Source organism: Azolla caroliniana, unplaced genomic scaffold, assembly GCF_043228905.1.
Source record: "Azolla caroliniana isolate FFs.n. ecotype wild unplaced genomic scaffold, voAzoCaro1.0.p SCAF_7, whole genome shotgun sequence".
Taxonomy (NCBI): Eukaryota; Viridiplantae; Streptophyta; class Polypodiopsida; order Salviniales; family Salviniaceae; genus Azolla; species Azolla caroliniana.
The window spans coordinates 7574798-7587371 of NW_028230442.1; the positions used below are offsets into that span (position 1 = coordinate 7574798).

Genomic DNA, 12574 nt, shown 5'->3' on the forward strand with positions numbered 1-12574 from the left:
TGAAGCGACTATTGTATCACTACAACAAGGATCAAGCGCTCAAGGGACTCACAAAGAACCCAAGATCAGACTTCCTATGAAATTTGATGGGACTCAATGACAATGCTTAAAAGAGAAGTTTGTAGCACTAGAACAAGAAAATCACCATCTGTTGGGGGATTTTCAACAAATAGCTTTAGAAAAACAACAACACGGGGAGCTGACGTTACGTATACAACAACTTGAAGCGGCTATTGTATCACTACAACAACAAGGATCAAACGATCAAGGGACTCACAAAGAACCCAAGATCGGACTTCCTATGAACTTTGATGGGACCCAATCACAGTTCAAAGGTTTTCTTAATCAGGTACGCTTAGTGATTCAAATGCATCCTTCTCGATATCCCACTGATGCATCACGAGTAAGACTACTAGGCAAGCTACTTAGTGGCACGGCTTTGGCATGGTTCGCCCCCCTGTTAGAAAAAAACTCTCCCTTGTTAAATAATTTCAAAGAGTTTATTACTGAGTTTAAAGCCTGTTTTGGAGATACCGACAATGTTAGGACGACAATCAACAAAATCCGAAGGTTGTGCCAAGGTGAGTGGCCAACCTCGGCTTATGCTGTGGATTTCCTTCTTCTCGCCACTGATATTCCCTGGGATGACCAGGCATTAATGGAGCAATTTCGTTTTGGCCTACGTAATGATGTCAAGGATTTACTCTTAACTTTCCCCAAAGAGCCAAAGTCATTGACAAAAGCAACCAGTTGCGTGGTGCGATGCGATAACCGCCTTTTCGAACGACGTTCGGAACATCAATTCCAGATGCCAAAGACAAGATCAAAGCCCACCTACACCTCAATTGTAGCAAAAACTTTTCCAAGGGAGTCATATAATGTGTCTCCAGCAAATACTCCAACACTGATGGAAATCGACACCACATGTCGTCACGGACCATTATCGGAAGAGGAAAAGCAGCAACGCCGACCAAATTGACTATGTCTCTATTGCGGTGAACCAGAGTATATTGCGGTGAACTGTCAAGAACAATACTAAGACAAAGAGGGAATTAGTACTAAAAGAAGAGAATTAGTACTAAGAGAGAGAAAAGGGTGTAGAACTCATGAGAGAAGGAGAGAGAGAGAGAGAGAGAGAGAGAGAGAGAGAGAGAGAGAGAGAGAATGATTATAACAAAAGATATATTATATTATATGAAGAGTAAGTACAAGAATAGTTATGAGGCTTAAGACTGGCGTTGAACCGATTTGGTTCAAAATAATGTCTTGTGCCTCCTTTTATAGTGTTTTCAGGAGTGCTCCTGAAGTTTCTAGAATGTTCCAAAGAAATCTAGAAATATACATCAATTTTCTAGAGTGAAATAGAAAATAATATCCTTCGTATTACAATATATAGTCTAATGACAAGGGCTTGACCCATGTAACATAAGGTCATGGGTTCGAATCTTGCCATATCATGGCATTATCTTCTAGTCTGTATAGTTCTGAGAGTTTAGAACTATCATGCCTAGGAAGCTGCTTACAGCTCCTTCCATCTTTAGCCAAGTAATATCGTGGAACGACAGAAACATAGTGAATACACGAATACACAGTTTTACGTGGAAAACCACGGGAACAAAGATTCCACTATACACAAGAGAGTATAGAAAATCGTTACAATCTTAGCAAGTTCCACTATACACATAGAGGATAACCCGCTTAGGGTTCTTAGCAAGTTCGCTGAACTTTGTTGCCGCTCTCTCTCACGCTCACACACTCTCTCTTCTCTGTCGCGCTACCCTATAGAGGCTCACACACTATTTTGTTCAACTCACATACGATGTTTGCCCTAAGTGTATTTATACTTATACACTGTATGGGCTATTTACAAATGTAACCACTGCTACTGTCATTACAATAATTGTTATTTAACCGACTAATTGACTCCAGTGTTGATTGTCCAGTCGGCCCGACTAGTCGACCTTATCTTCGATTGTTGGCACTCGGCCCGACCAGGCAGTTGCTCCCATAGGAGGGACATATTCCTAACACATTTCCCATCCGAACACAATCGTGATCTCCAGCTCTGTAGGATGCGAAGCATTTCCGGTCGGGGGTAAGATGGAACAACACTCTGGAGTCAACCACCCATGTCATCTCGTCGCTGACAAGGTGTAGCTCATTTTCCTCGGTGATGAGTAGCAGTTCTTCCTCGCTTATCGTGATTGTCGACATCCCTCTCCTTTCTGAAATCTTCTTTGGTTCCGAAAATGTCAGCTCCCCCTTTGGCTTTCCAAAAGTGTCGGCAATTCTTTTGGAAGTGCCTGGCTTTACTATGAGAGGAAAGGTACAATGGGAAACTCGGAGGCAACGACCTCGAGCTCTATCTTCGCCAACCGGCGGTTACAACATAAAAGCTCTCTCTCTCTCTCTCTCTCTCTCTCTCTCTCTCTCTCTCTCTCTGCAATAACAACTACAATGATGATGTCAAATCTATATATCACATAACATTGTTGCCCTAGTTATATTTATACTTATATAACTTTGGGACTATTTACAAATATGACCTCAACGGTCATGTCTGAACATATTTACTAATATGTTCCTATTTGTTGGTCCATACCGAATCCGGCTGGACTCCTTCCAGATCCATCCAATCCAGTTCCTTCCTTCGGCTCATCCAGATCCCATCTAGAGGGACCGAATTCCCAACAGTATACTTCTCTTTATTCTTTGTGGGTTTTTACCTCACTTTAAAGTTTCCCACTAGTAATAAAAGTGTTACTAAAAAACCAAGAAAATAACACATAAACATGATAAATAAAACGCATGACTTTCATCCCTAAGTGAGGCATTTATATCGTGTACTGGCAAAAATATCCTTGTGGATATCCTGTTTGTAGCTTGCTATGCATTTTGGATCATTTGATTGTTTGAATTCCCCATCCTCGCAATTTCCTTTGGATACTAGTTTGAGTATTTTCCACATTGTTCTATGAACTTTGGCAAAGGAATGCATATCTGCATCCATACCATAAAGGTGATAAATAAATACATCAAATAAGTGGCCATGAATAGTATTTTGAATGCATGACTTCCCAAGAGATTTTGCAAAGCTCCGTGAGATATCAATATGTGTACCCCCTATTGCTCCAAAAATTGATTGAATCATGTGAATTTCCTAATGGAACTAAGGTCTAACTACATGAGATAACAAAACATAAACAATAGAATGTATTTTCATGTTTTCACCTCGAAACTCAGAAATTATGCTACATGTTTTAGGTCTCCATTCATTAATACATTCTCACCACAAAAACTCACAAATTGTGCTACGTGTTTAGGTCTCCATTCATTCATACTCATCTACTTTTTTGTATCAAACTTGGTCAATTCGACACCTCGCAGAACTACTTTATTTTGGAAATCTTGTGATATCATTTATCCCAAACTTTTTTTGTTGGTGATGTTACCAAACTTTGGAATTTATTCCGGATGTCCTTCACTTGTAGAGTTGTAGAGCTCATCTTCAACTTCTTTCACAAAAACACAATCTAGTGAAGTATCATACCTAGTTAAGTGCACTAAACAATTGATTTATAGTATCAAGGAAGGTTTCAATGCCACTTTTCCACACAAGCATATTTGTTATGATGATCTTTCAAGAACACCAAGAAAGACTCACATATTCTGATTATTTTAGATAAAACAAAACACGTTTTCATTATGAATTTGGTGATTCTATATGCTTCTCAAGTTTATATATGTATGATCATGTGTTTAGCAACCACATATGGTTATCAGGGTTTAACTCTAGCCATATAAATGAAGGTTGACATTAAAGATTGATGAGAAAGGTGGTTGCGACTAATAACACAAACAACAAAATTTCTTTAACACAATAGTTATGCTCGTTGATTTATAACAATGTTTCCCTCCTCTTGGAGGGCTTTTAGATAACCGATTTCAACTTTCATCAATGCTAGTAGGATTAATCCAGTGCCAAATTTGCCAAGGGCATAAAGTTTAACTTCGTAGGAAACCCGAAAAAACAAATTGTGGCAACAAAGCGTCTTTCATATAGACAAATTGGCGGTTTTGAAACCGATGTATGAAACTTCGTACAATATCTTGGCACGCCATTGTGTGTAAATCTCTGTGGATTACTGAACCTTACAACAAACCAAAAAATGGTTACTAGCATTTTAAAAAAAAGGTTCTTGGATTTAATCTTAATCTAGTAGTAAAAGAGAAGCATGAATGAGCTTCTCTTACTGATTGTCCATTTCATTTTTCTTTTACCTCTTTACCGACCTCAATAGAGGGATGCAAAATTGCAGGACCCATTCCTCTACTTTCTTGATGTTTCACGGCTGATGCCCTCCCTTCTGTCATGGAAACAAAACCAATCCAAAACATCATCCATATGCACATTGTATATACTCTGGACTTGGTGAGGATAGATGGATGCTCAATTATGAGGGAGGACAACATGTATATATGATGGATACAATCCAATTACCGTAATACCCTGTGGAATAGGACATATATAATTCAGGATATAAGATATGCATTGAGATATGGGTTGGGATGCCTGCACCATATCTTCACATATATGTTCACATATTCACATTTGGGTGTTAGCTTTAGGCATAATACAGGAGGAAATATGTGTCACAAGTTCACATCTTGATAGAGGGGTACATTCATGTGTTCCATTCTAAGCATTTTAGACATAATGTAAGGCTGAATTCACATGCATGGGAGCATATGCTAAGCTTTCATTAACAATGGGATTATCTTTTGGGTTTCAGTTACCTTGCTCCGAATTTGAACTAGTCACTGCTTTCTTAACCCCATTTGTAGCTGCAGTGAGAGCAAGCGTGCTAAAACCACTCACATTGCTACCATTCCTGACACTATTCTCTCTTTCCCTATCCAACACTTGCAAAGATCCTTCACTTCCCGTGTGCGATAAGCTTGTTTTTGGTCGGGTGGAATACATTGTTGACCAAGACCTCCCATTTGCCCCAGCAAGTGTCATGATTGCCTCCACCTACAATGAAATGGTTAGCAGCATTAGTGGAGGAAATATTTCAGACAGCTTTCTTTTACTTGGATTGATATACATGCCAATGGAATGTGTCATTAAAAGGTATGCATCTTTTTACATGAATGTATATGAGGGAATGCATTGATAAAAGGCATGCCTTGTACTTGGATGTGTGCATGAACCAACGGAATGTGGCAAATGAGCACATGCCTTATACTTGGATGTGTATATATATGAACCAATTGGGCACATCAATTAAAGATATTGCTGCTTTTGCTTGATTATATGCATGAACCAATCAAATGATTTGATAAAAAATGATAGCTTGAGTTAGTCATCACCTTATCTGATGTCACGTCATCGAAAACATGTGCTTGCCCTCCATAGAAGATAGTTAATTGATGACTTGTTGTTGACTTCATTTGTTGGCTGTGAGCAAGGTCACATTTAAGAGCACATAATAATGTTTGTGGTAGATATCACTACTTTTTTGGTGGTACATGCAAAAATAGTGCTTAGAGTTTAGAATTTTAGGGTTTTGAGGGGTTTAGTGTTATCATAGATTTCAAGGCTCAAAGTTCCCGGAACTATTGGGATTTACAGTTTAGGGGGTTAAAGATTTAATATTTCAAGGTCTAAGATTTTCGGGCTTAGGAATTTAGTATGTAGTGGTTACAGTTTAGGTTTAGGGTTTACGATTTAGAATTTAGAGTTACGAGATTGCGTTTTAAACATTGTAAGGACATGGTTATTAACAATGAAGGTTCTACTGGTTATGGTTTGATTGAGGATTTCCGAGTCAAAGAGACAACTAACCTTTTCCCCAACAACAAGTCTGAGCCAGTGGTGCTTTGAGAAAAGGATTGGGATCTTCCAAATTGTGCAGAAGTTGCAGGCACTGCCGGTGCCGAATTTGTGGGCATAGCAACTTTATCAGCCTGGCTAGGATTAATGAGATTTCCAACACTTGATCCTTTTAAGCCAGTTCTTGAACCCTCATCAGAGGGAGGAGGCGGTATAGGAAAGCTCTCTTGGCCATTTAAACCAACTTTGTCCGCCATCAGATTTGAATGCCCGTTTTGGAAAACATGGCCAGAATTCGCCCATTTGTTGTGTGCATATTGCATCATATCTCGCTTAACTTGGCCTGATGTTGTCACTAGTGGATTTGGGCAATTCGATGAAATTCGTGGAGGTTGCATCAGTGAATCACGGGTTGCTTCTATATGCCCTCCTTTCATATCTCCGTGCTTTTCGAGTCGAGATACCTTTCAACAAAAAAACATGTCAAGAAAATTCTAGCTTTCATGTTAAAGAGCGAGGAATTCTCTACTTATAATACTATTTGGCCCTTGTAATCTAGTAGTATGAAATCTACCAATTAGATTCTTCATATAATCTTATGAAATATCTGTTGAACTTATCTAGCAGTTGAGTGTTGCACATTATTAGATTGACAGTGTTGGTTACCCTTAGTGAAGAAAAAGGTTCAGAAATGTTCTTTCTTGTGAATCATGATCTAAGAGTTGAGTATCACCCATTACAACCATGTTAGTGGTATTTATACTTAATGAAGTAAAGGTTTTAAGAAACAACCACCATTTGTGTTCTAGTAGTTGGGTTCCATCCATTAGATTAGCTGTATTGGTGGTACTTATAAATCTTTCATGGGAAGATCCAACTACTAGATCACATGGAGCAGGTGTTTCAAAACAAGCATAGGAAATATTGCATAACAATATAATTGTCAACAAAGAGCGGACATTTCATATTACAAGTATTTACCACGACATGGTTAATCAAAGAGTAAAAGGTGGCAATGAGGGTGCAGATTTCATACAGCAAGTAATTGGCAAAGTTGTAATATACAACATGGTCAGACTAATGGGTTTAGGGTTTAGGTTTCAGACTAAACTTTAAACCCTAAACCGGATGCTTTCACCTTTAGGAAAGGAGCATTTGCAACAGTTTCAGGTTGCCTCTGCTGTTGTTGGAAGGCGTCTCTACCGTCATCCGAGTCCCTTCTCTTTCCATGCCTACTATCCATATCAGTTTTGTAAAACCCAGCCTTACTTGTTGAATGCAAGGGGGCACCAAATTTCTCTGCATGCAAACACACAAAGGGTTTATTTTGCGGAACTTTGGGCGCATAGGCCTATTGGTTAAGAATTTTTTGGGCTTAAGGGATTAGGGTTTTTTTAGGCTGTCAGATTTGATATTTTTTTGTAGTTTTTATGCTCTATGGTTTAGGAAGTTTTGGGGGTTTAGGCATTTTAACTATAATTTGGGATTTTGAAGTTTTCAGCGGATTCAGGGTTCTAGGGTTTAGTACAGTGGTTTCAAGCTTTAGAGTTTCATGGTCTAAACCTGTATTAAACGAAGATATCGATTCTCCTAAAAAACCAGACTGACACTGACAACTAAATGTGATAAAGCCAAGAAAGAAAGCAAGAAATCGGAAACAAACCCGACAAATTGATCGAAGGTGAGTGTGTCTTGCTTTTGCCACCATTTGTTGGCAAACCTCTGAATTCTGCCTCATGACCAGTCAGATCAGCATTCCGAATGCGGCTAAAGTTGCAAGATTTGGGTTCAGTGGAATCATTTCTTTGGCCAACAATACCAAGGAAATCATGGAAAACAGGTAGCTCCTCCCCAGCACTCATTACATATGAATGTGCCATCAAAGAAGAACCTCTATCTATCTATCTGTCTGTCTGTCTAGAGTTTGATCATCATTAATACTCTTTTTTTATGTCCCCTTCAACAATAAAATACCTGCAAAGAGGAAACAATGAATCGGATAAGAATTAACTTATGCTATCTTTAGAACTAATGTTAGGATAAGGGTTAACTTAACAGAGCATATAAATATGGACATGATAAACGTATTCGCAAAACATATATAAGGGCGTGAGGTTTTTTTGATCACGTGATTTTTTTCCTATGATTCTTGTCATTCTCTTAATCTCTGCATTGAGTCTACATAAGGCTACACTTCTCGCATTGTATAGGTTGGAACAAGTATAATGTGGGGCATTAATCAGGATTAGCAAAGCATATGTGAGAATTAAATAAGGGCAACCAAATCATCTGTGGGCCTTTAAGTAAGGTATAGCAAAGGCCTAACAATGGGCATAACGAAGGATTAAGCAAATCATTACAATGGGCATTAAATATGGATTATGGCAGGCGTAATCAATGGGCATATATGTGGCCATTAAGTAACGATTGGCCATTAAATAAGGATTAGCAAATCATATCAATGGGCGTTAAGTCAATAGGATTAGCAACGCATACAATGGGCATAAACAATTATTAAGGGCATATATGTGGCCATTAAGTACCGATTAGCAAAGCACGATAATGAGCGTTAGATAAGGATTAGCAAATCACAGCAACGGGCGTTAAACGAGGATTAGAAAAGAATAACAATGACAGTTAAGTAACTAGGATTAGCAATGCATACGATTGGCATAAACAATTATTAAGGGCATATATGTGGGCATTAAGTAACGATTAGCATGGCATGATAGTAGGAGTTATATAAGGATTAGCAAATAATGGCATAACAATGGGGCGTTAAGTAGATAAGATTAGCAATGCATGCAATGGGCATAATCAAGGATTACTAAGAGCATTTAAACCAGGGTACGAAAACAGCAGTAAAACAAGCTCCTTTTATCCTAATGCTTTTCTTCTCCCTGCATTTAACTGCGAAACAAAATATTGTTCACTTCAAGCAATCCATTCGACAACATACGAAACAATGCCGATACAAAAAGAGCAGGGAAAGCCCAAACATTCCGTATTTCCTTTTTTCAGAGACCTCAAAAGTTCAAAAAATAAACGAGCTTCAAAAGAGATCGATAAGCCTGGCTATGGAAAATAGGGTTTTTTGTTTTCTGAAAAACAATTTATATAAATATAATAATAAAAAAGAATAGCTGTTGTAAGTCGGAAGAAAGTAACCATGCTCTCTACAACGAACCTACTATTCTCTGTTCTCTCGTAGAATGGCCATAGCTTTAACAAGAATGAATTTGCTCGAAACGCGATTTATCTAAATAGAAATCGAACAAACACTAAAGTAGCGGGAGCTTTGCAAGATCAATGGAGTTAATTGTTCATCAAGTCTCAAAAACCTACATAATAGGGTTGTAATAGGTACAGAGTGAGAAGAAAGAAAGGAAGAACTAACCTTCTGTTTGGTTACTGTTTGAGAAAACGCGAAGAAGAAGAAGAAGAAGAAGAAGAAGAAGAAGAGAAAGAAGAAATGGTTTTGGTTTTTGCAGAGATGATGGAAGTAGAAAAAGGTTGTTCTTTTTCTTTTTCTTCTTTTATATGCAGAGATAAAACAAATCAGTAAAATAAAAAGAGCATATCAGGAGGAGACAAATGATGCAAAAGCTCTTTTTTCTCTGTCTATGAGATCGGGGGGAAAAAAGAAGAAGAAGAAGAAGAAGAAGGAAAATTAGGGTTCTTGTCAGGCCGACCTAAAATTATAAACAATTGGGGGAAGAAAAAGAAATGGGGGTCTGATCTCAAATTAGGGTTTTGGGGAAGAAGAAGGTGGGGGGGCTGCACAGGAAATTATTAACGAGATTGGGTTTCTGCAGAGTCTCTGTTTTCTCTCTGTTTTATCTCTGATTCTGCAGAGTTTACAGACATAAATACTTTAGAATTCGCCCACAAAACACACAGACAGAAAAAGAGAGAGAGAGAGAGAGAGAGAGAGAAGGGGGGGGGGGGGGGGGGGGGGAGGCTGCTGCCACGCTGGCAAGAAGCATCTGATGTGGCAGCCAGGCATGTTGACATGGCAGACAGGCATCTGACGTGGCATTCCACCTCACAAACCCATCACGCAAGCGGGGCAGCCGGCCGGCCGGCCGGCCAGGTGTGCGTATGGCCGTACAAGTGTCCGCCCGCCCAACCCGAGGCCAATCTCTCTCTCTCTCTCTCTCTCTCTCTCTCTCTCTCTCTCTCTCTCTCTCTCTCTCTCTCTCTCTCTCTCTCTCTCCCCACGAATATGGGTTCTAGAAAGAAAATATTGTCGCCTTCTTGTTCTCTCGTGTCACGCGACAGCATATGCCCAAACATTAGGTCGCCATATTGAACATTCCACAGTGTTTGATGTTTTGTTTTGTTTTGTTTTTTCGCTCGCTTTTTATGGTTAATGCTTCGTGTCTCCTCAACCCACCCACCCACCAACCCCCCCCCCAACCCCCCAGTGTAGTACCTCGGGCCTTTGTTTAGCTTCGCTCGTATGTAGCTTTTTCCACGCTTCACAAAATCAAGGTTTGAGTAGCGCGATCATGAATGTGACAATCTACAACAATGCGCCCTTTTTGGAGGGGGAGTTTCGGTCTCTTTTTTTTGTCACATAACTTGATGCAAAAACAATCGTGTATGGTACTAGTGCTGGGTCTACCTTTCTCTCTTGTCCGCTTGCTTGCAAGCATTACCCCCCTAGTTCCCATTCTCTTTGAGACTTATTATCCTTCGATACATTTGGCGCATTTATTTTTCTCGGGTTGACATTTGAAGCTTGATGAAGAGAAAAAGGAAAAAGGAAAAGGTTAATGTCCATGAGATGACAAACCACTGTGGATTGCGATTCTCGAATATCAGTTAAGGAGGATGTCTCTTCTCGATTGTCACCATGAAGATAAATTTATGTTCTTTTAGTCTAAAATAAGCCTTTGGTTGTGGATGAATGGAAGCCCACTTGATGTTCCACCCCTCCCCCCCATCCTTTTCAGACAAAGCTTTATATCAAGTCAAAAGTCCACAATACACTACATTTTCTTTGACATCCCTCACTCTATCCCTCTATAGCCCTATGTTATGTGAGTAAGTGATGCATGGGCTTGAAGTAGACACATTGACGAAGTCCACAATACACTTTATATGGCACCCCTCTCATTGTCTCTCAACAACATCGGGTGGGTCATACATGGCCTCTTGATGTGGGTACAACCTTTGGTCTCATTATGGCTCTAAAACTTGAAAGTGTAATTTGTACATGGTTGTTTCTTAAGGTATATACAATTGACTTAGCATACATGAGCATCCACACATAATATATACAATCTAAACATGCATATTACTCAAAAATCGAGCAAGTTGAAGCAAAAAATCATTGGGTGCATGAAATCATTGCGTCCGTTAGGAAGATAGGATGGATCAAAGTTTGTTGCCCCTAGTATGGCAGAAAGGGAGAAAGGAAGTAAATGAACAACCCCAAGGACAGAAGTCTTTTAGACAATGAAACTCAAAGGGGGGGTCCCGTACTAATCATTGCTTAATTACATGTTTAGCACATATAATTAAGTAATGATGAGTTATTCTAATAGTCATAGTAAGTAATGATTATGTTTGTCCGTTTGGGATGGATGGAGATGATGCGGCATGGGCGATTTGATTGGGAATCCTTGTCTTTTGGGGGATTTGAGGCATCCAAATCAAGAGAATCTCAAGGATTCACATTATATGTTGTTTTATTGTGGAAAATCTATTCATTCAACCTTTACTTATTGATTACTGCTTATCTACCTTCCACTTTTATGAGGTTCAGTCAAATACATTCACATGGCACATACATGGACATCGCATGTCGCACATTGCACATACATGCAATTTATTTATTTGTGCTATCTACCCCTATAGTATCCCTCTTCCTTTAAAAAAAGAAAGAAAGTGCGGCCCATACCTTCAACATGCACTGGATTCGACTCCCGCTACCCGTCCATCTGTCCCTTTATTGATCATATCTACCAAATCGCCTTTTCTACCTTTTCTTTGCACTGTATTGTTCTCATTGTTTCAATGTAATTATCGTGCACCTCGTATGTGCCATTGCTCGTCTCTCCCTCATCACATGAGTAAAAGAAAAAACATATTTCTTTGTCAACTCATGCTACCCTACCCTCCCTTTGTGTCCTACAAAAAGGAAGAAGGGGGAATTAGGAAATTAGAAAGGAGAAAATTGATAAGATGTAAATGCGTAATGGGACCATAACGTACCGATGCAGTTTGGTAAATCAAACATTGAAATCTAAAAGTGAGAACATTGAACACTCGAAATGCAAAGCATTTGGAGCTAGACATTTGAATTTGAAAGTTAAAGTATTGCAAAGTCACATGATGTCACTAGAGACTGGCAGTACTCACTACAAAAGTTCCCTTTAGAATTGGTTGGAGTGTTTTGTAGGTGATTCCTCATGCATGTGGCGATTGTGTAATGGAATATGTATGTTGTTTGTCACACGTGCGCTTATTATACAACGACATGTCAAGTGAGAATGCATACAATATAACGTATCACTTGTGTAAAGCTAAGATTACTCATTCCAAGAAAAGACAACATCATTCCATTTGGTATTGAAGGGGGGAAATTATCAAACCATTGTGTCGGAGAACCTATGTGTCGTATTACAAGTGATTTATAGTTGGCACTTGGTGCCATGTATGTATGTGTACACAGATATGAAACACTCAAATCTTTTGCACAAGTTCCCATTTAGCTCTATTTGTTAAAAA

The 12574-nt window shown here is 39.1% G+C and overlaps 1 protein-coding gene across 5 annotated transcripts; it reads right to left on the minus strand.

Annotated features, from left to right (window-relative positions):
* Positions 1–3875: 3875 nt before the first annotated feature.
* LOC147861770 (uncharacterized) lies at positions 3876–7790 on the minus strand. 5 transcript variants are annotated; one of them, XM_087322708.1, is made up of 7 exons: positions 7500–7790; positions 6975–7135; positions 5849–6300; positions 5374–5461; positions 4798–5035; positions 4282–4364; positions 3876–4151 (listed from the first exon to the last, which is right to left on the minus strand). In XM_087322708.1, the coding sequence occupies exons 1-7, from the start codon at positions 7714–7716 to the stop codon at positions 4143–4145; spliced, it is 1248 nt and encodes a 415-aa protein (XP_087178834.1). In that variant the 5' UTR covers positions 7717–7790; the 3' UTR covers positions 3876–4142. The 5 variants fall into 5 exon arrangements, with proteins under 5 accessions (XP_087178834.1, XP_087178835.1, XP_087178833.1 ...); XM_087322709.1 differs by having other exon boundaries at positions 3876–4145; positions 4282–4367; XM_087322707.1 differs by having other exon boundaries at positions 4282–4367.
* Between the last annotated feature and the right edge of the window lie 4784 nt (positions 7791–12574).

Coding starts and splice junctions, on each gene's coding strand:
- LOC147861770 (XM_087322705.1), bottom strand. CDS start 7,716: ATGGCACATTCATATGTAATGAGTGCTGGGGAGGAGCTACCTGTTTTC. Junction 5,462..5,848: donor GACTTGTTGTTGGGGAAAAG/GTTAGTTGTCTC, acceptor CCTTGCTCACAG/CCAACAAATGAAGTCAACAA. Junction 5,036..5,373: donor ATGACGTGACATCAGATAAG/GTGATGACTAAC, acceptor ATTTCATTGTAG/GTGGAGGCAATCATGACACT.